The sequence below is a fragment of the Podarcis vaucheri genome, assembly GCF_965113315.1.
Source record: "Podarcis vaucheri genome assembly, chromosome: 9".
Classification (NCBI taxonomy): domain Eukaryota; kingdom Metazoa; phylum Chordata; class Lepidosauria; order Squamata; family Lacertidae; genus Podarcis; species Podarcis vaucheri.
In genome coordinates this window covers 45,833,902-45,848,652 of record NC_138767.1, presented here as the reverse complement: position 1 = coordinate 45,848,652, position 14,751 = coordinate 45,833,902, and the positions used below count along the sequence as shown (strand labels likewise).

General features: G+C 39.7%; 1 protein-coding gene across 2 annotated transcripts in view; it reads left to right on the top strand.

The window, feature by feature from the left end:
- SPOCK3 (SPARC (osteonectin), cwcv and kazal like domains proteoglycan 3) overlaps window positions 1–14,751 on the top strand; it is a 132,409-nt gene that overhangs the window by 103,780 nt on the left and 13,878 nt on the right. For both annotated transcript variants that reach the window (XM_082237245.1, XM_082237246.1), the window contains one exon: window positions 14,404–14,520. In XM_082237245.1, the coding sequence (XP_082093371.1) occupies window positions 14,404–14,520 (117 nt within the window). The remainder of the gene's footprint in view (window positions 1–14,403; window positions 14,521–14,751) is intronic.

Sequence of the window (14,751 nt, the reverse complement as noted above, 5' to 3'; positions counted from 1 at the left end):
GAGGAGAACAGGAGAGAAAAAATTCTCTCCCTCTCTGCACAGTGCCTCTCCAGCAAAGCGGGAGGAGAAATGGAAGGGGCTCCGTTTCTCCTCCCACTTTGCTGAAGGAGCTCTGTGCAGCTCTCCCTCTCTGTGCAGCACCCCTTCAGTGAAGCGGGAGGAGAAACGGGGCCCCTTCTATTTCTCCTCCCGCTTCGCTGAAGGGGCGCTGCTTCCCGGAGCGCCGGGTGCGCTGAAAGCAGAGCGCCAGGCGCTTCAGGAACACATCCGCAGCCTAGGCATAGCAGCCTGCCACCTGGCGCAAGGAGCGTCCTGAAGCAGAGCGCCCCTCGCACCGGGCAGACATCCGCAGTGTGGGGAGCCCTGCAGGAGTTCCCTGCAGGGCTCCCCATGCTGCGGATAGCAGCCTGCCGCCCTGCACGAGGGGCGCCCTAAAGCAGAGTGCCCCTCGCACCGGGCAGACATCCACAGCATGGGGAGCCCTGCAGGAGTTCCCCGCAGGGCTCCCCACGCTGCGGATAGCAGCCTGCCACCCGGCGTGCAGGGCACCCTGAAGCAGAGCGCCCCGCGCGCCGGACAGACATCGGCCATCCCCACAATCTCTGGCCACAGCAGGGAGGCGCAGCGCCGCCATCCCGCTGTTCCTCGACCTGGTTCGGTTTCCCCGACCTGTTTTTTTTTTTTGGGGGGGGGAAATAAAGGAAAAATTTTTTCCCTTTATTTCCCCCCAAAAAAACTAGGTGCATCCTATGGGACGGAGCGTCTTATGGGACGAAAAATACAGTATATAGTTTGTATATATTGTATTATATTGTGTGGTTGTGTAGGTCGATGCTGATTGTTCAATAAAGTACTATTTTTTAAAAAGATTATAGACTGATGTGTCAGTCCAAGTTTAAAAGGTGAATTTCTGGTTCAATCAAACCAGTAAAAAACAACAACAACAACAACAGCAACAACAAAACTAGGTCAGTGTGAAATTTCCACAGAGAGAGCCAGACCTTTGCAATCCTAGTGCACCTATCGGCATCATTTATGTGGCGTTAATACTTTATAGACAAATGAATTCTGACATTTAATTCAAATTGGGCCCTTACAAGTCTCATTGTAAACTATTAGTTCAGGAATGTTGCAATGTGTAGCAGATTTGAAATTATGATTATCTATCTAATACACAATGCAGCTGTGAAGCATACCTTTTCATTAGCATCCAACAAGGGTGAGGAACCCTTCTTCCCTTTCTGGGGTTGCATTCCCACAGCATTAATCCCACTCTCTCCCCCCACCCCTGCACTTTTTGCTCCATGTCACCACATGAAATTAAGCAGAGCGCTGCAGGTTCCCCCCACCCCTTGCCTACAAAATTTTGTTCAATCTCAATTTATGTTGATCAACAGTTGTGTCCCATTGTATTGTCTGGGAGTCTTCTTGCATTGGTGAGAATAAATGTTTTGCATTTAATTATGTTTTATTGTTATTAGTAATTATTATTAATACTAGCAGAATATAAAATACATATAATATTAACAATAGATATTGTGTTTGTGTCAATTTTTGGCACATAAAGTAATTTGTATTCCGTAATACAATTCATTACATTTTCCTGTTTTCAAGTAGTCTGCAAGTTTTTATTTTTATATTGTACTTAATTTTTAATATTGGGGATAAAAGGTGTTTGGCACTGTGACTTTGTACTGATGCAAACTGCACATGAGCTTTTGTTCAGGACTGGTGGCTTTTAATGTATTCATTCCATTACTCTATTTTTAAATTATAGCTTTTCACAGCATCCCACTTCTATGTTTTATGATCTTGATAATCAGATTCTGGACTATAGTAGTAATTAACAATTTCTTATTTCTTAGTAGCTTAACTACCTTGTATCTCATTTTCTGCATGATAATTCTGTAATGGAGAGTGCTATTGTTTTAATTAGCACTTTTATTGGCTTTGTGATTCTTACATCAAACATATAATTTTATTAAGACACTGGGACAATCATTTTAGCAATACCTATTTTTAAAATTTAAATCATTATTGTTTTAAATAGAAGAAATGTAATATGATATATAAAATTAAATTGATTATGCAATAATAGTTTTATTATTACAGTACATCTGTATACAAATGTTGTTTCCCATTCATGCCCAAGATTGCTATACACTGAAAGCTGTAATGGCGTCATGTTTTCTTTTTTCTTATTCCGTATGATCCATGAATTTTTATGATCCTCTTATGAGAGTCAGTGTGGTATAGTGGTTAAGAGCAATAGACTCGTAATCTGGGGAACCGGGTTCGTGTCTCCGCTCCTCCACATGCAGCTGCTGGGTGACCTTGGGCTAGTCACACTTCTTTGAAGTCTCTCAGCCCCACTCACCTCACAGAGTGTTTGTTGTGGGGGAGAAAGGGAAAGGAGAATGTTAGCCGCTTTGAGACTCCCTAGGGTAGTGATAAAGCGGGATATCGAATCCAAACTCTTCTTCTTCTTCTCTTTTAAAACTATCTTGTTTGTTTCCACCACCACATGCTGTGGTCGTGATCCCATTGTTTTACTATGTCCTATGTGAAGAAGTATTTTCTTTTGTATGTATGTCCTGAGTTTTTCAGCATTTTGCTTACGTAGATGACCCTGAGTTCTAAGATTATGAGAAAGGAACAACAACAAACGTCTATTCATTTTTTCTATAAATAACCACACATAATTATATAAACCTCTGTCACGGTACCTTCTTGCATGTCTTTTTTTCTCTCTAAACTCAAATGCCCCAAACAATGTAGCCTTTTCTCACAGAGAAATTGTTCCAACCTTTCTGGTCCCATGATATACTTAGCTAGCTCTGTAAAAAAATTTGAGGTGCAGTATTTCATATAACTGGAATCTTAAATAAATTATAGAATATTAAAACTGTTTGCTTTAACTGCAAATGGTGTAATTGGTTTTATTGTGTTTATTATTGTTGTTTCCATATATTGACTGATGCATACTGATGAAAGATCTTGAAGTGGTTTGAAAGCTCTGTAAATGGTAACTTGAGTTAAAATATTTGTTAAACCACACTTCTTCAAAATATGCCAGACAGTGTAGAAAAGTTGGAATAAAAACTAATTTGCAACATATAAATACAACATAAAGCCAACAAATAAACATAACAAGATACCAAACAAAGACAAATTAAAATCCAAGCAACTAAAGAGCAAACTGAAACAAAGCAAAATAATCTAAAATGATAACATTCCTGGGCAAATATGAAAAACTTCACTGATCCCTAAAAGCTTGCAATGTCTGTATACTTCATCAGTATTTCAAAGTCAAGGCCACTGCAGAAAAGGCTTTCTTCCCTGTAGAAACATGTATATTTACAAAACATAGCACATGTCTGCAGGGTGTCTGCAGAAGAACTGAAGACATGAACAACCTGGTGTAATATGCTCCATAAAATATTCAGATCCCAAGACTTTTTGGATTTTTAAATCCAGTTTAAAGTTCAAATTAGGTTTGGAAGTGAATAGACAACCCGTGTAGATCTTTTGAAATATGTGTGATATGAACAACTTTGGATGTGCCCATCAAAATTCTAGCAGCTAAGTTCTGTACTAATTTGAGGTTACAGGTCATTTTTTGAAGTCCAGACCAGTTGTAACTCAACTGGAAGATGTAGTCAAACTAAAAAGCTACCAGTACAGGGATCACCATACCTAAGCCATCACTACCAAGGTATCACCACAGCTGGCAACCCTTTTGAAGCTGGTAAAGGGCACTTGAAGCCACTGACACCTCCTGGACCTCATGTGCCAGTGCAGTATCAAGAGGAACCCCCAAAAGACATATCCATAAAATCCCACCCAGAGCAGCAGAAACACTATTTCCTGAACCCAGGAGCCGCCTACCCCCTGCTCACCTTGCCAGAATCAGCAGTGATGGGGTCAGCTGCTTTAAATAGATGTCAGTGTAGGTCTGTGGAGATTAAATAGATATGGTTCTGTGGTTTTGGATTTCGGTGTTAAATTTTATGGCAAACCACTGCTATATTTCACTGTCAATGTCTCAGATCCTATATATTTGTAGCAAGCTCTTTCTCCAAACATAGATCATTATGTAGCCAAAATGACAGCAGTCATACACAGTCTTGAGGAAACCCTAAGATTTGCAGAAGTATACAAAATTGTTCTTGAATGGAGGCAGGCAAGCTGGATATGGGCTGAGCATGCTCAGAGGGCATGAAATACTGACTGCTGTAGAGGGAGGGAGGGAGGGAGGAAGGAAATGCATATCCTGGTTACAGGTATGGCTGCCTGGCTGAATATCTGAAATCCCAAACTGGAGGAGGGAGGAAAATGGATTGGAGTATCCTGGATTAAGGGCATGGCTGGCTGGCTGGCTGGAATACTGAGCAGGAGTTCTGTCCTATAAGACTCTTCAGAGCTAGAACCTAATAGTTCAGTTAATCCTTATTTTTTAAAATTGTTTTGCTAGTAATGTCAGGTTTAACTTGGATACTAAGCCAAGGCTACAGCCATAAAACCAAATAACAACTTTTTCCAAAATAGTTTGTTCTTCTCTGAGATTACACTAGAGACTTTTTATACTTTTGCCTTTGTAGCAGGATTAGCCCTTATCTGGATTTAGGGGCAGATGAAAGCTTTTAAGCAGGTTTATGTGCCTGTTATGTTTGTCAGGAAATTTCATTATTTTCACCTATCTTATCCGTTGGAGGTGTTGATCATTCCTAGTAGTTATCCTTATAGAATTCAGGAGGAATGTATTTAAAGGATATCCCAGAGGTCACAATTCATTCTGTTTTGCTCAGTCACTTTATTCCTAAAAGCAGCCTTTCTTCAAATAAAAATGGGGAAACTGCATGCACCTCTTAACAAAGCCCAGGCTGAATTTACAAAGCTTGGAAACAAAAAAGGAAACAGAATAATTTTTCTGTATTCTTTTCTTTTGAAGCAGTTAAAACACTGGAAACATACAACATGAGAAAGCTTCAAAAGAGCAGTGCAGAGGACAGATTTTTCAATAACATTTATGCCTTTGAAAAGTTTTCTACTGAACAGCAGATATAGTTGTCTGAATCCATACGTTTGTTTGGCTCCTTCTCATTTACAAACTATCTCACAACCCAAGTAGCCTTTGCTCTGAAGGAGAGGAGACAACAACACAACTTTTATTTTAATGCAAGTAATCCTGTACATTGATAGAATTAATTCAATGATACAGTTTAGGGTGCTAAGCATCCGGGGATGGGGAGAATGTAATAAGCAACCAGTACTTAGACTGGTTAGACTGACACTTAAATATACTGGATGATCTTACTCACCACATAGTATTCTGGAAGACTGTCATTGCTGTGACATTTGTGCTATTCCCTGGCTAACCTAAAGGCAATGCATGGTGTAAATGCCTCTTGCCATCACCCTATCATCTCTTACAGCATGAGTCCACTGTACTATGGCTGCCACAAGTTAAAAAGAATACTGTAATGTGTATCAGGATAATCACTAGGATCAAAGGCAAATGGGCTATTGAGAATACAATATTCTTTGCTGGCTGATATATATTTTCCAAGTAAATTCAGAAATACATTTTTTGAGGATTGGAAGTTTGTCATGAGAGGCTATCTGGTGGATGAGAATTAGCCTCAGAGCTAAAGATTACACATGAATACACAGCCAGCTGGTGATGAATCTACCTGTTCACTACCAGAGTCATGTCAGGGTTCACTGAACATTTTGTCAAACATAAGACAGTGTTTATAACACCAAATGTTCTATAAACTGGCCAGAGAGACAAATACTTAAAAATACTGAGTGAGAATTCAGATGTTAAACAGCTTCCTGGTTATATCAGGTTATGTTTCACTTTAAATATGTTCTCTGGGTGATAGCCACTGTTTCGCAGTGGAATGCACTGGTGAGATGGAATGTCCCCTGAATCTCCCCTGGAAGAGCACCCATTCACATGGAGCAGACTTTTATCAGGCAAGGGAAGTCCTGATTCACAGAAGTCTGTTCCGATGACACAGTTGGATATTGACCTTTGTCCAATAAGGCATGGTTTCTCAAACCAGGAACAAGTGACGTGCCCTCATGCTCCATTCTTCCCTTGCACACGTGACTTTTCACTACCTGGTTTGGAGGGAGCCTTAAAACATAAGTTCCCCTTGTTCATAATGAGAAACTGCTATTAAATAAAGGAGAATTGTCTTCACAGCAGTACATATTGTGCTTATGGAAAAACTCATCACCTATATGTGCTGAGGGAAGAAGCGGAAGCTGAGGACTATGCAAACGTTTGGTGGACTTTTATATCCCAATAATGGTCCCCATCTCAAAATAATCCCAGCAAAGTACCAATTTATTTGGAAGTACCTTTTAAGTAAGGGACGCGGGTGGCGCTGTGGGTAAAACCTCAGTGCCTAGGACTTGCCGATCATATGGTCGGCGGTTCGAATCCCCGCGGCGGGGTGAGCTCCCGTCTTTTGGTCCCAGCTCCTGCCCACCTAGCAGTTCGAAAGCACCTCTAAGTGCAAGTAGATAAATAGGTACCGCTTTATAGCGGGAAGGTAAACGGCATTTCCGTGTGCTGCGCTGGTGCTGGCTCGCCAGAGCAGCTTCGCCACGCTGGCCACGTGACCCGGAAGTGTCGTCGGACAGCGCTGGCTCCCGGCCTCTTAAGTGAGATGAGTGCACAACCCTAGAGTCAGAGACGACTGGCCCGTACGGGCAGGAGTACCTTTACCTTTACCTTTTAAGTGGTATTTTAAGTGGTATTCTTTTTTGTTTCGTTGTTTCAACTGCAGTTTACCTTGCTAGCTTGATTTCCCAAACCAGAAGTGTTGGTCAGGGTGAGGGAGCAGGACTTTCAATCTTAATAAGTCATCTTTTTCTTTTTCTTTTTAAGTAACCATAGGATGGTGCATGGGTTTTGTGTTTCATTGTGCCTCCTGTATAACTGTACAAGCAGTGTATGATTACTAAGATGTCCATGGCAGTTAGTGGTACAGTCGAACTCATAGACAAGGTGTATGAGACTCTTATAGTTCCTTATTCACTACCTACATGCTTGCTTCCCTCTGTGCTTGCCTCTGTGTCTATGCATTCTTATCATTGTAGTCAAATTTAAAGTACTGTTTATCCATTTCTGAGACTAAATCCCTTTAACTTGTCAAGGGGTCAAGGCATGACAAAATTGTGCAGTGGTGTTGATGCAACATTGCTATAGTAGTGGGTTTGCTTTTTAGAGATTTTCTACACACTATTTTCATAAAGGAGATGAAAGTTGTATGCAATTGGCATTGTGCCACAGTACATCAAAAATGTATGGAGTTATTTGCATGATAGCTGCTGCATTACTTACAAGCTAGCATAACAGGCAACAAGAAATGATTTTTATCATATTAGAATGCAAAACACTACATTATGAAAAAAATCGAGGATATCTTTAGCAGCATTATCAAAATACACTTGGATATTACAGAAAAAAGTTGAAACATGTATTTCTTCAGGCATCAGCTCCTGACAGATTATTTTCAGACTTTTCCTGACAAAGTGCTGATGTCATCATTGACAGTTTAATCAGTCTCAGTTTCATGAATCCTGTAAGTAGTACAGAGTAGTGATGCAGTTATTAGAGGAAATAGATGTTGCTAGTCTAAGATGCAATGGGAAAAGAGGCTCACGGTTGATGACATTTGACAGTTCCTTTCAGCTAAAGGCAATGGAGCTGATAATCAACACATCCAGTTAGTTCAAATATCTTTCATACTTTATGAATAACAAGCAAATTTATGGCTGAATAGATTACTGCCTAGCAGCTCATTGTCCATGTGTGTGTGTTTTCCATGGAAAAATTATTCGTCAATGTGACACTAAAACGGCTTGATATAAAAACGTTTTAACAGGGAAGCCAATAATTTGTTTTCAAATATGTAAGCAGTATAATGGTTTTACTGTCAATCTTATGATTATTAATAGCTGCACTCAGAATACAGTTTTGGATGAAACTATAATTAACAATTCTTGAGGAAACATTAATGGCATGGTCTATGCAATGGTTGCTGGTATTAATGCCATTAGAAAATAGTGTTACCATCCATTACCAATCCCTGAGTACTGATAAGTTTTAGGGATCCTACATGTACCTTAGGTTTCTTTCTGTGGAAGATATAAAACCTTACATTACATAAATTCTCTGTATACAATCTAAGCATGAGATGGACGTTCACAACACCCCCAAGAGCATCTGCTTCACATTTAGGCTTCTAGGGGACCCACAATGCTCTAGCACTGGATTTATCACAGAAAGTAACCCAGGCCTCTTATTTCTTGCTGACTCAGTTTCAGGACTGCCAGTCTTTTGTTCTCTTCCATACATAGACATATTGATGGCAACATCTTTATCCAAGGAATGGGGGAAAGAAAGGCATGCCCCCTTCTAGAAGAATCACCATTTGTTTAGTTTCTGTGGCAGGACATCGGCCCCAGCTTACATAACAAAGTAGATACTTAACAGACCTGGCCAGGGCGACACTTCAGCAGTCTCCCTGTTCTGCAGAAAAGTTACACAAATATAGAATATATTTCCCAAGAGCACATTTAGTCCAGTGTAACACACACACACACACACACACACACACACACACACAGCCCTATTACAATAGCACTAGGTGGTTGACTTTTACTACTTTGGAGAGTTGTTGTGGCTTGGCTCCCTTTGTTCCCTTGTGAGCCAGATTTGAAAGCTTGACAAATCCCATAATGCTTTGTGATGTGTTTGCTATAAGTACTATAAATCCCATAATGCAGTGCAGCTTAAGAAACCATGGAACTGCTGAATTCTGATATCCAGACATTCCAGAGAAACTGATGCTTATGAATGAGTAGGTCTTGAAGCAGTAGTACTCCAGTGTGAAGACATAGTCTTAAATCAGAGTATAACTAAAGCTTCCGTCTTATTTACACTTAAGCGTAAATCCCCTTGATACCAGTGAGACCTGAGAAAACATGTGTAGAATCAGGCTGTATGGTGTGGACAAAGCTGCAAGTCATTGATCCTCAGCAGCAGATATGGCATTTGCGTAAAACCCAGGCAAAAGGCAATACCCGAGGCTAAGGATTTTGGCTTCATGAAGGTGTGTGTGTGCGCACAAACGGGGTTGCCTTTTTTGTCTTAAGTATGTGTTTTGTCACAGAGAGATATGTTAAAAGCAGCAAGTAGTGGAGCATTGGGGGAAATGAAATTAGCTTATAAAATGCACCATTTGCTGAAGAAACTATCTGTCACTATGAGAGGAATTACCAAAATGTGTAGCTTTATTTTGCAGACTAGCTTTATCTTGCAGACTAAGAGTCTGATTCTAGCCTCCTTGATGAGGATATCACTTTAGTATCAGTTTGGTTTGCTGGGTGAAGTGATGTGCTTAAGATGGCAAGATGAGGCAGGGATAAATGAAGAAAGGAATTGATGTCTGAATGTCTTTTAAAGTGTTGGCAATGTGTGCAAAACATTTGGGGTCCACACCTATCAGAACTTTGCACTGCAGCTCAGGCTGATTCTTTCCCTCAGGACCTCTCTATATTATTCAGCCACTTTTTATGAACTGCAAGCACTTTTGCATAATTGCTCAACCACTTGGCACACATTGCAGCACTGTGTGACAGAGTGGAATCATACAAAGTAGACCTAACTTGCTGTCAAATGTGGGTTGAAGTTCTAGAAATAGATTTCACACAAACTCAAGCCAGTGTATGAAAGAAGCAAGTAAAGAAGGGAACTATACTTGGTGAAGGAGTGGCTCATTTCTTTCCTAGTTCATCAGTTCCTCATGTTGTAAATCTTGACAATCTTCTTTGGCCTTGATGGCTGAATGAGGGCTGCCTTGACAATTGTATGGAGACAATAAGACTAGATCTCTCTTATGAATATATAATTAAATTGAAATCATTTTAAATTTTATGATACATTAATCATGGACAGAATGCCTCTATGGAACATTAATTTCAAGCAGTAGGAATAAGCAGCTGTAGTTCCCTGATATATCAGCAGTATTTATATTAATTATCTCATAACATGGAATAACTGGAGTATAAAACCCATTTGCTTAGTTAAGCAACAAAGAAATCAAACTGCATTTATTTGTAAATTTTAAGGTGCATTCCTAAAATCAGACTTTTTTAAAGGTTAGCAGATGGCTAGAAAATGCATACTGTTTATAAAAATGTAGTATTAGATATACTTCTATTGAAAAATGTTTTATCTCTTAATAAAAGATCAGGCCACAAATGAAATTAAGGAATTGATTGCCTTATTTTAGACTTAACCTCCCATCCAAAATTGTTCTAATAAAATATAGCTGCCATGTGCCAATCAAGTTCATTGTATGAAAACATTCTGCTCCATAGTAGAGAGGGACAGAACTTTATCTGAAAATAAATCAGATAAAGTGGGGCACTTGAAAGAAGGGAAAGAGAATATTCTTGGAAACAATGTTTAAGGGGAGTTGAATGCCATCCCAGTTAGTTTCAGACAGACCAATGACCATCCCACTTATTTTCAATTGGATATAATAGTTTTCTGGCATAATTATCCCACTTCGTTTTTCCTATCACTCTGAAACTGTTGGATTGCATGTACCTGGCCTGCAGGGGCAGAGACAGGATGTAGTGAGGTCTGTTCTATAGTTCTATCCCAATACTTACTGTGGGGGGGGGGGCAGACCTACTAAAGCTGCCACCTGCTGTTTCTGCTGTCAGTGATTCCTCTGCTCCCCCCCCCCAAAAAAAAAACTTTAGGGAGCAACCAAATCAATGAAATCCTCTAACTCTCTTCAGGTATTCTCTAACTGTACACTAAACCCAGGGGGAGGGGGCACACTATATTGGGGGGGGGGGAATGAATGGATTCCTATGCCCCACAAATAACCCAGAGATGCATTTTAAATAAAAGGACACATTCCACTCATGTAAAACCACGCTGATTCCCAGACTGTCCGTGGGCCGAATTTAGAAGGCGATTGGGCCAGATCTGGCCTTCGGGCCTTAGTTTGCCTACCCATGTTTTAGACCTTAACCTAGCTCAAGGTTGTCATCTGAACTAGCCAGATGTTTAACTGATAATCAATCACAGCCAGTCCATGATTTGAAAAATAAGATTTTAGGACTGTCTTGCTCCAAAATGGCAACTAGACATTCTGTTTTGGCGACTGTAACTTTAGTTTAAGGAGCCATTTGGTGCCTAGCTTATGTAGCTGAGTTTCTGACATTACTTAAAAACCATCTCATTCCCCTATTCTCCTCCTTCTTATGGCCCTGTTTAGAATAATTTCAAAGAACAGGGGAGTGGGTGGATAGTTAGGACTCTGAGGGTAGCAAGAAGGTTGAGAAGAGATACTGGTCATTGGCCATAATGAAAAGATGAATCGAGCAGAGTGTACTGTTTAACACTAGAGAGATGTTACTGACTAGTATAGGAACAGAAACAGGGGATTAAAAACAAACTGTAAACATACAGGACTTGCTTGAGGCTTATCATGGGCACAAAATAACATTGGGAGCAACTGACAGAAATTATTTAAAGCAGGCATGTCCAAAGTCTGTTTCGGGAGCCTAATCCAGCCCCTTGGCCAGTTTTGCCCAGCCCCAGTGGCAGTTTATTTATTGGGGTCAAATCCTAAAAAAAAGCTCAACAACCTTGATCGGCCCTTACACATGTTCACTTCATCAAATCTGGCCCTCTTTGAAAAAGGTTTGGTCACCGCTGGGGGAAGAATTATCCCTATTGTGGTTTCAGATCTGGAAAACAGTAGGTTATGCTAAAGGAATAATTTAAAAGCAATTGGCTACTAGATTGATTAAAGATGAACGCAAAAGAGTTTGAAATTGTGAAATTAAAATTAGTTAATTAGTAATGAAGGATGATTGCATTTGTATGTTATAAGGTGTACATTTCAGTTTACATTCTACACAGTAGACAATACATAAATAGGTTATGTGTTCAATGGTTCAAGTTCTGAAATCATTTACAGGTTCTTTGTTAATTCGTTCTTGCCTTTTCTGTGGATCACAGTCACCAAGACCATTTTCATCTTAAAAACAATTTGTTAGTCTTCCAACTTAAATGTAATTTACTGGAGAAAATTTTGTAACGATATCCCCTTGCCATTTGCTATTGTCTATCAGAAATGGTGCAGTGTAGAGCGCAAATACAATTACCACTTAATTAGGAGCATGTTTGCCCAGATTCTGGCTCAGACAACCCCTTTTTGTCTGTTGTTAGATGCATATTTTAGCATAAAATCTTAATACATTTTTCATTCCTGCTCTTTTGATTCAATTGTATCAAAGGATACAATTAGCTTCTGCACTGAAAATTAAAGCGGTGAAGGAAAATATGCTGATTAGCATTTCCAGAAACTCTACTTCCAATCAGTAAATTATATTCAAATGCCAACTCCACAAATTGTAGCATTTACTTTATGTGAAAACAAATTCAGCACTTGGTTCCTCTTTGCATTTATATATTATGAAAGTTATTTATGAAGCATGTATGAAGGGGACTTTAAATTCATTCATTTATCCATAGTTAAATATGCTGATTTTTGTAAACCCAGTCAGCTTCTAGCACTTTAAGATGATAGAACAAAATAACCTTTGAGCTAGAGACTTCATTTATCCATACTAATTCTTTTAATGGCTGCTAGAATTGATTGTAAGAGCAAGAGCGCCTGTAGTAGTATTAGACAAAGGGAAAAGCACTTCTTGGCAGGTTCCTGAGTGGATTCATCTGATTTAATATGCATTTTTTTGATTACTGTCTAACCTTCCACAACCTTTACTGTCTGTCTTTTGTCATTAAAGATTCATCTGCCAACCTATTCGGTGAAATAATAGTCTGAATTACCTCATCTTGACCTATTTTAAATCAATGCAGGCCAATATGTCGTGTATAATAGTAGCAGCACGCCTTCATGGGGGAAAAAAGATTTCATTTTAGAGAGATAGATAAATGGTATGATTTATGCCCAAAAGATTTGTTAGCTGGTTAGATTAAATCCTTGGTAACACTGCAACCTTGATCTGGCGTTCTGGCAGCAGTACAACCCAGGAGCTTAATTGAACTGCTATCATGGGGGTTAGCAATCTGCATTGGTGTACTTACGCCACGGGGAGCAGATTGTAATCTCTTATGTGCAATGCTGTAGCTCCCTGTGAGTGCCAGGACTCCAGACATTCATACCTTCTATCCTCGAGCTGTACCAGTTGCATAGGCTGCTGCCCAGCCACCAATCTGTAGCTTACTGCTCTGGACATTTCAACACAGTTTCTCACAGTTCAGTTTGGGCCCAAGACTCAGCTGCTCTTCCAGCCAAACTGGCACCCCAAACAAGCAATGGGGTGCCATGGAATTGGTGGAAAGTAGCACAGCTACTCTTCCTAACCCAAGCCTATCCCCATTTCTCTTGTTAGGGCCTGGATTGGCTGTGCACTCAATGAGCTCTTGATGGGTTTGAGTTTCTTGGAGAAATGCAGCAGGCCTGTGTATGCTCCCAACAACTCAAGCCAAACTAAACCGCTGTCCTTGGTAGCTGGGATCTGCTAGAAGGCATAGATGAGAGTGAGTGGTTTGGGTGCAGCTAGCAGAAAGCGCACAAGGTTGCAGGCATCAGTTAACTTGCCAGTTCATGTGGAAAAGGGGTCATGTGGAAAAGCTGAAAACCATTGTGATATACACACTGCTGTTGATCACCTCTCGAATATTGTCAACTATCAAATGTGTTCAGATACTGTACTAGACTTCAGATAATGAATGTATTTATTTGTTCATTAGACTTGACTTCCTTTTATCATGGTCCTCAAGGTAGTATGCACAGACTTCCCAGATGAATTCCTATCAAGGCACTAAACCAGAGCCAGAGATGTGTGAAACCTTTCCAAGAAAGTTTGAATTTTTAAATTACAAGCCAGTTGCAAATTTCTTCCAGTAGACTGAAGGTTCCAATAGATTTTGAGTAGAAATTTGTCCCATTTCTTCACATTATTTCTAAAGTGCAGATACACATCCAGAAAAATGCCCCACATGCTTACTGAAGAATAATAATAAGAACTCTTACTCTACAATAGAACACAAGATATACCACAACATAGGGAGAGAGAGTCACAGGTATTCCTACCAGCAGGGAAATTGAGAATAGTTTACTTATGAAGAACAATACATTATACATTTTTCAAAAGCACTATGTAAATTGCATCTTTAAAATACCGAGGATTGTAAATAATATTGAAAGAGAAAATAACTCATAGGGAAATTGTTATCTGTTAGTTTTCATTTGTTTACGACAACATGAAAGATTGAATTTATATGCAGCCCGGGAAAATTACAAAGCTTTTCATTTTGTTTTTCAGTGTGCAGTGACCTGGAGTTCAGAGAGGTTGCAAACAGATTGCGAGATTGGTTCAAGGCTCTTCATGAAAGCGGAATTCAGAAGAGGACTAGAATTGTACAAAGACCCGAAAGAAGCAGTAAGCACTTGCATCTTTTGATATCTCTTTGAAAGAATGCATGTTAAGTTTCTGGGGTTTTTTAAATTAAAAAAATCCATTAGTGTTATTTTTCCAGTGAGTCTCAAACTGAGCTTATAACCACTTGCTTCAGAAACATAAACATGCCTTCCACAAGTTAATTTTTTCTCCAACTGTGGTGCCCTCCAGAAAATCGAGCCATGGCTTTGTATTGATGTGCAACAATCTCTT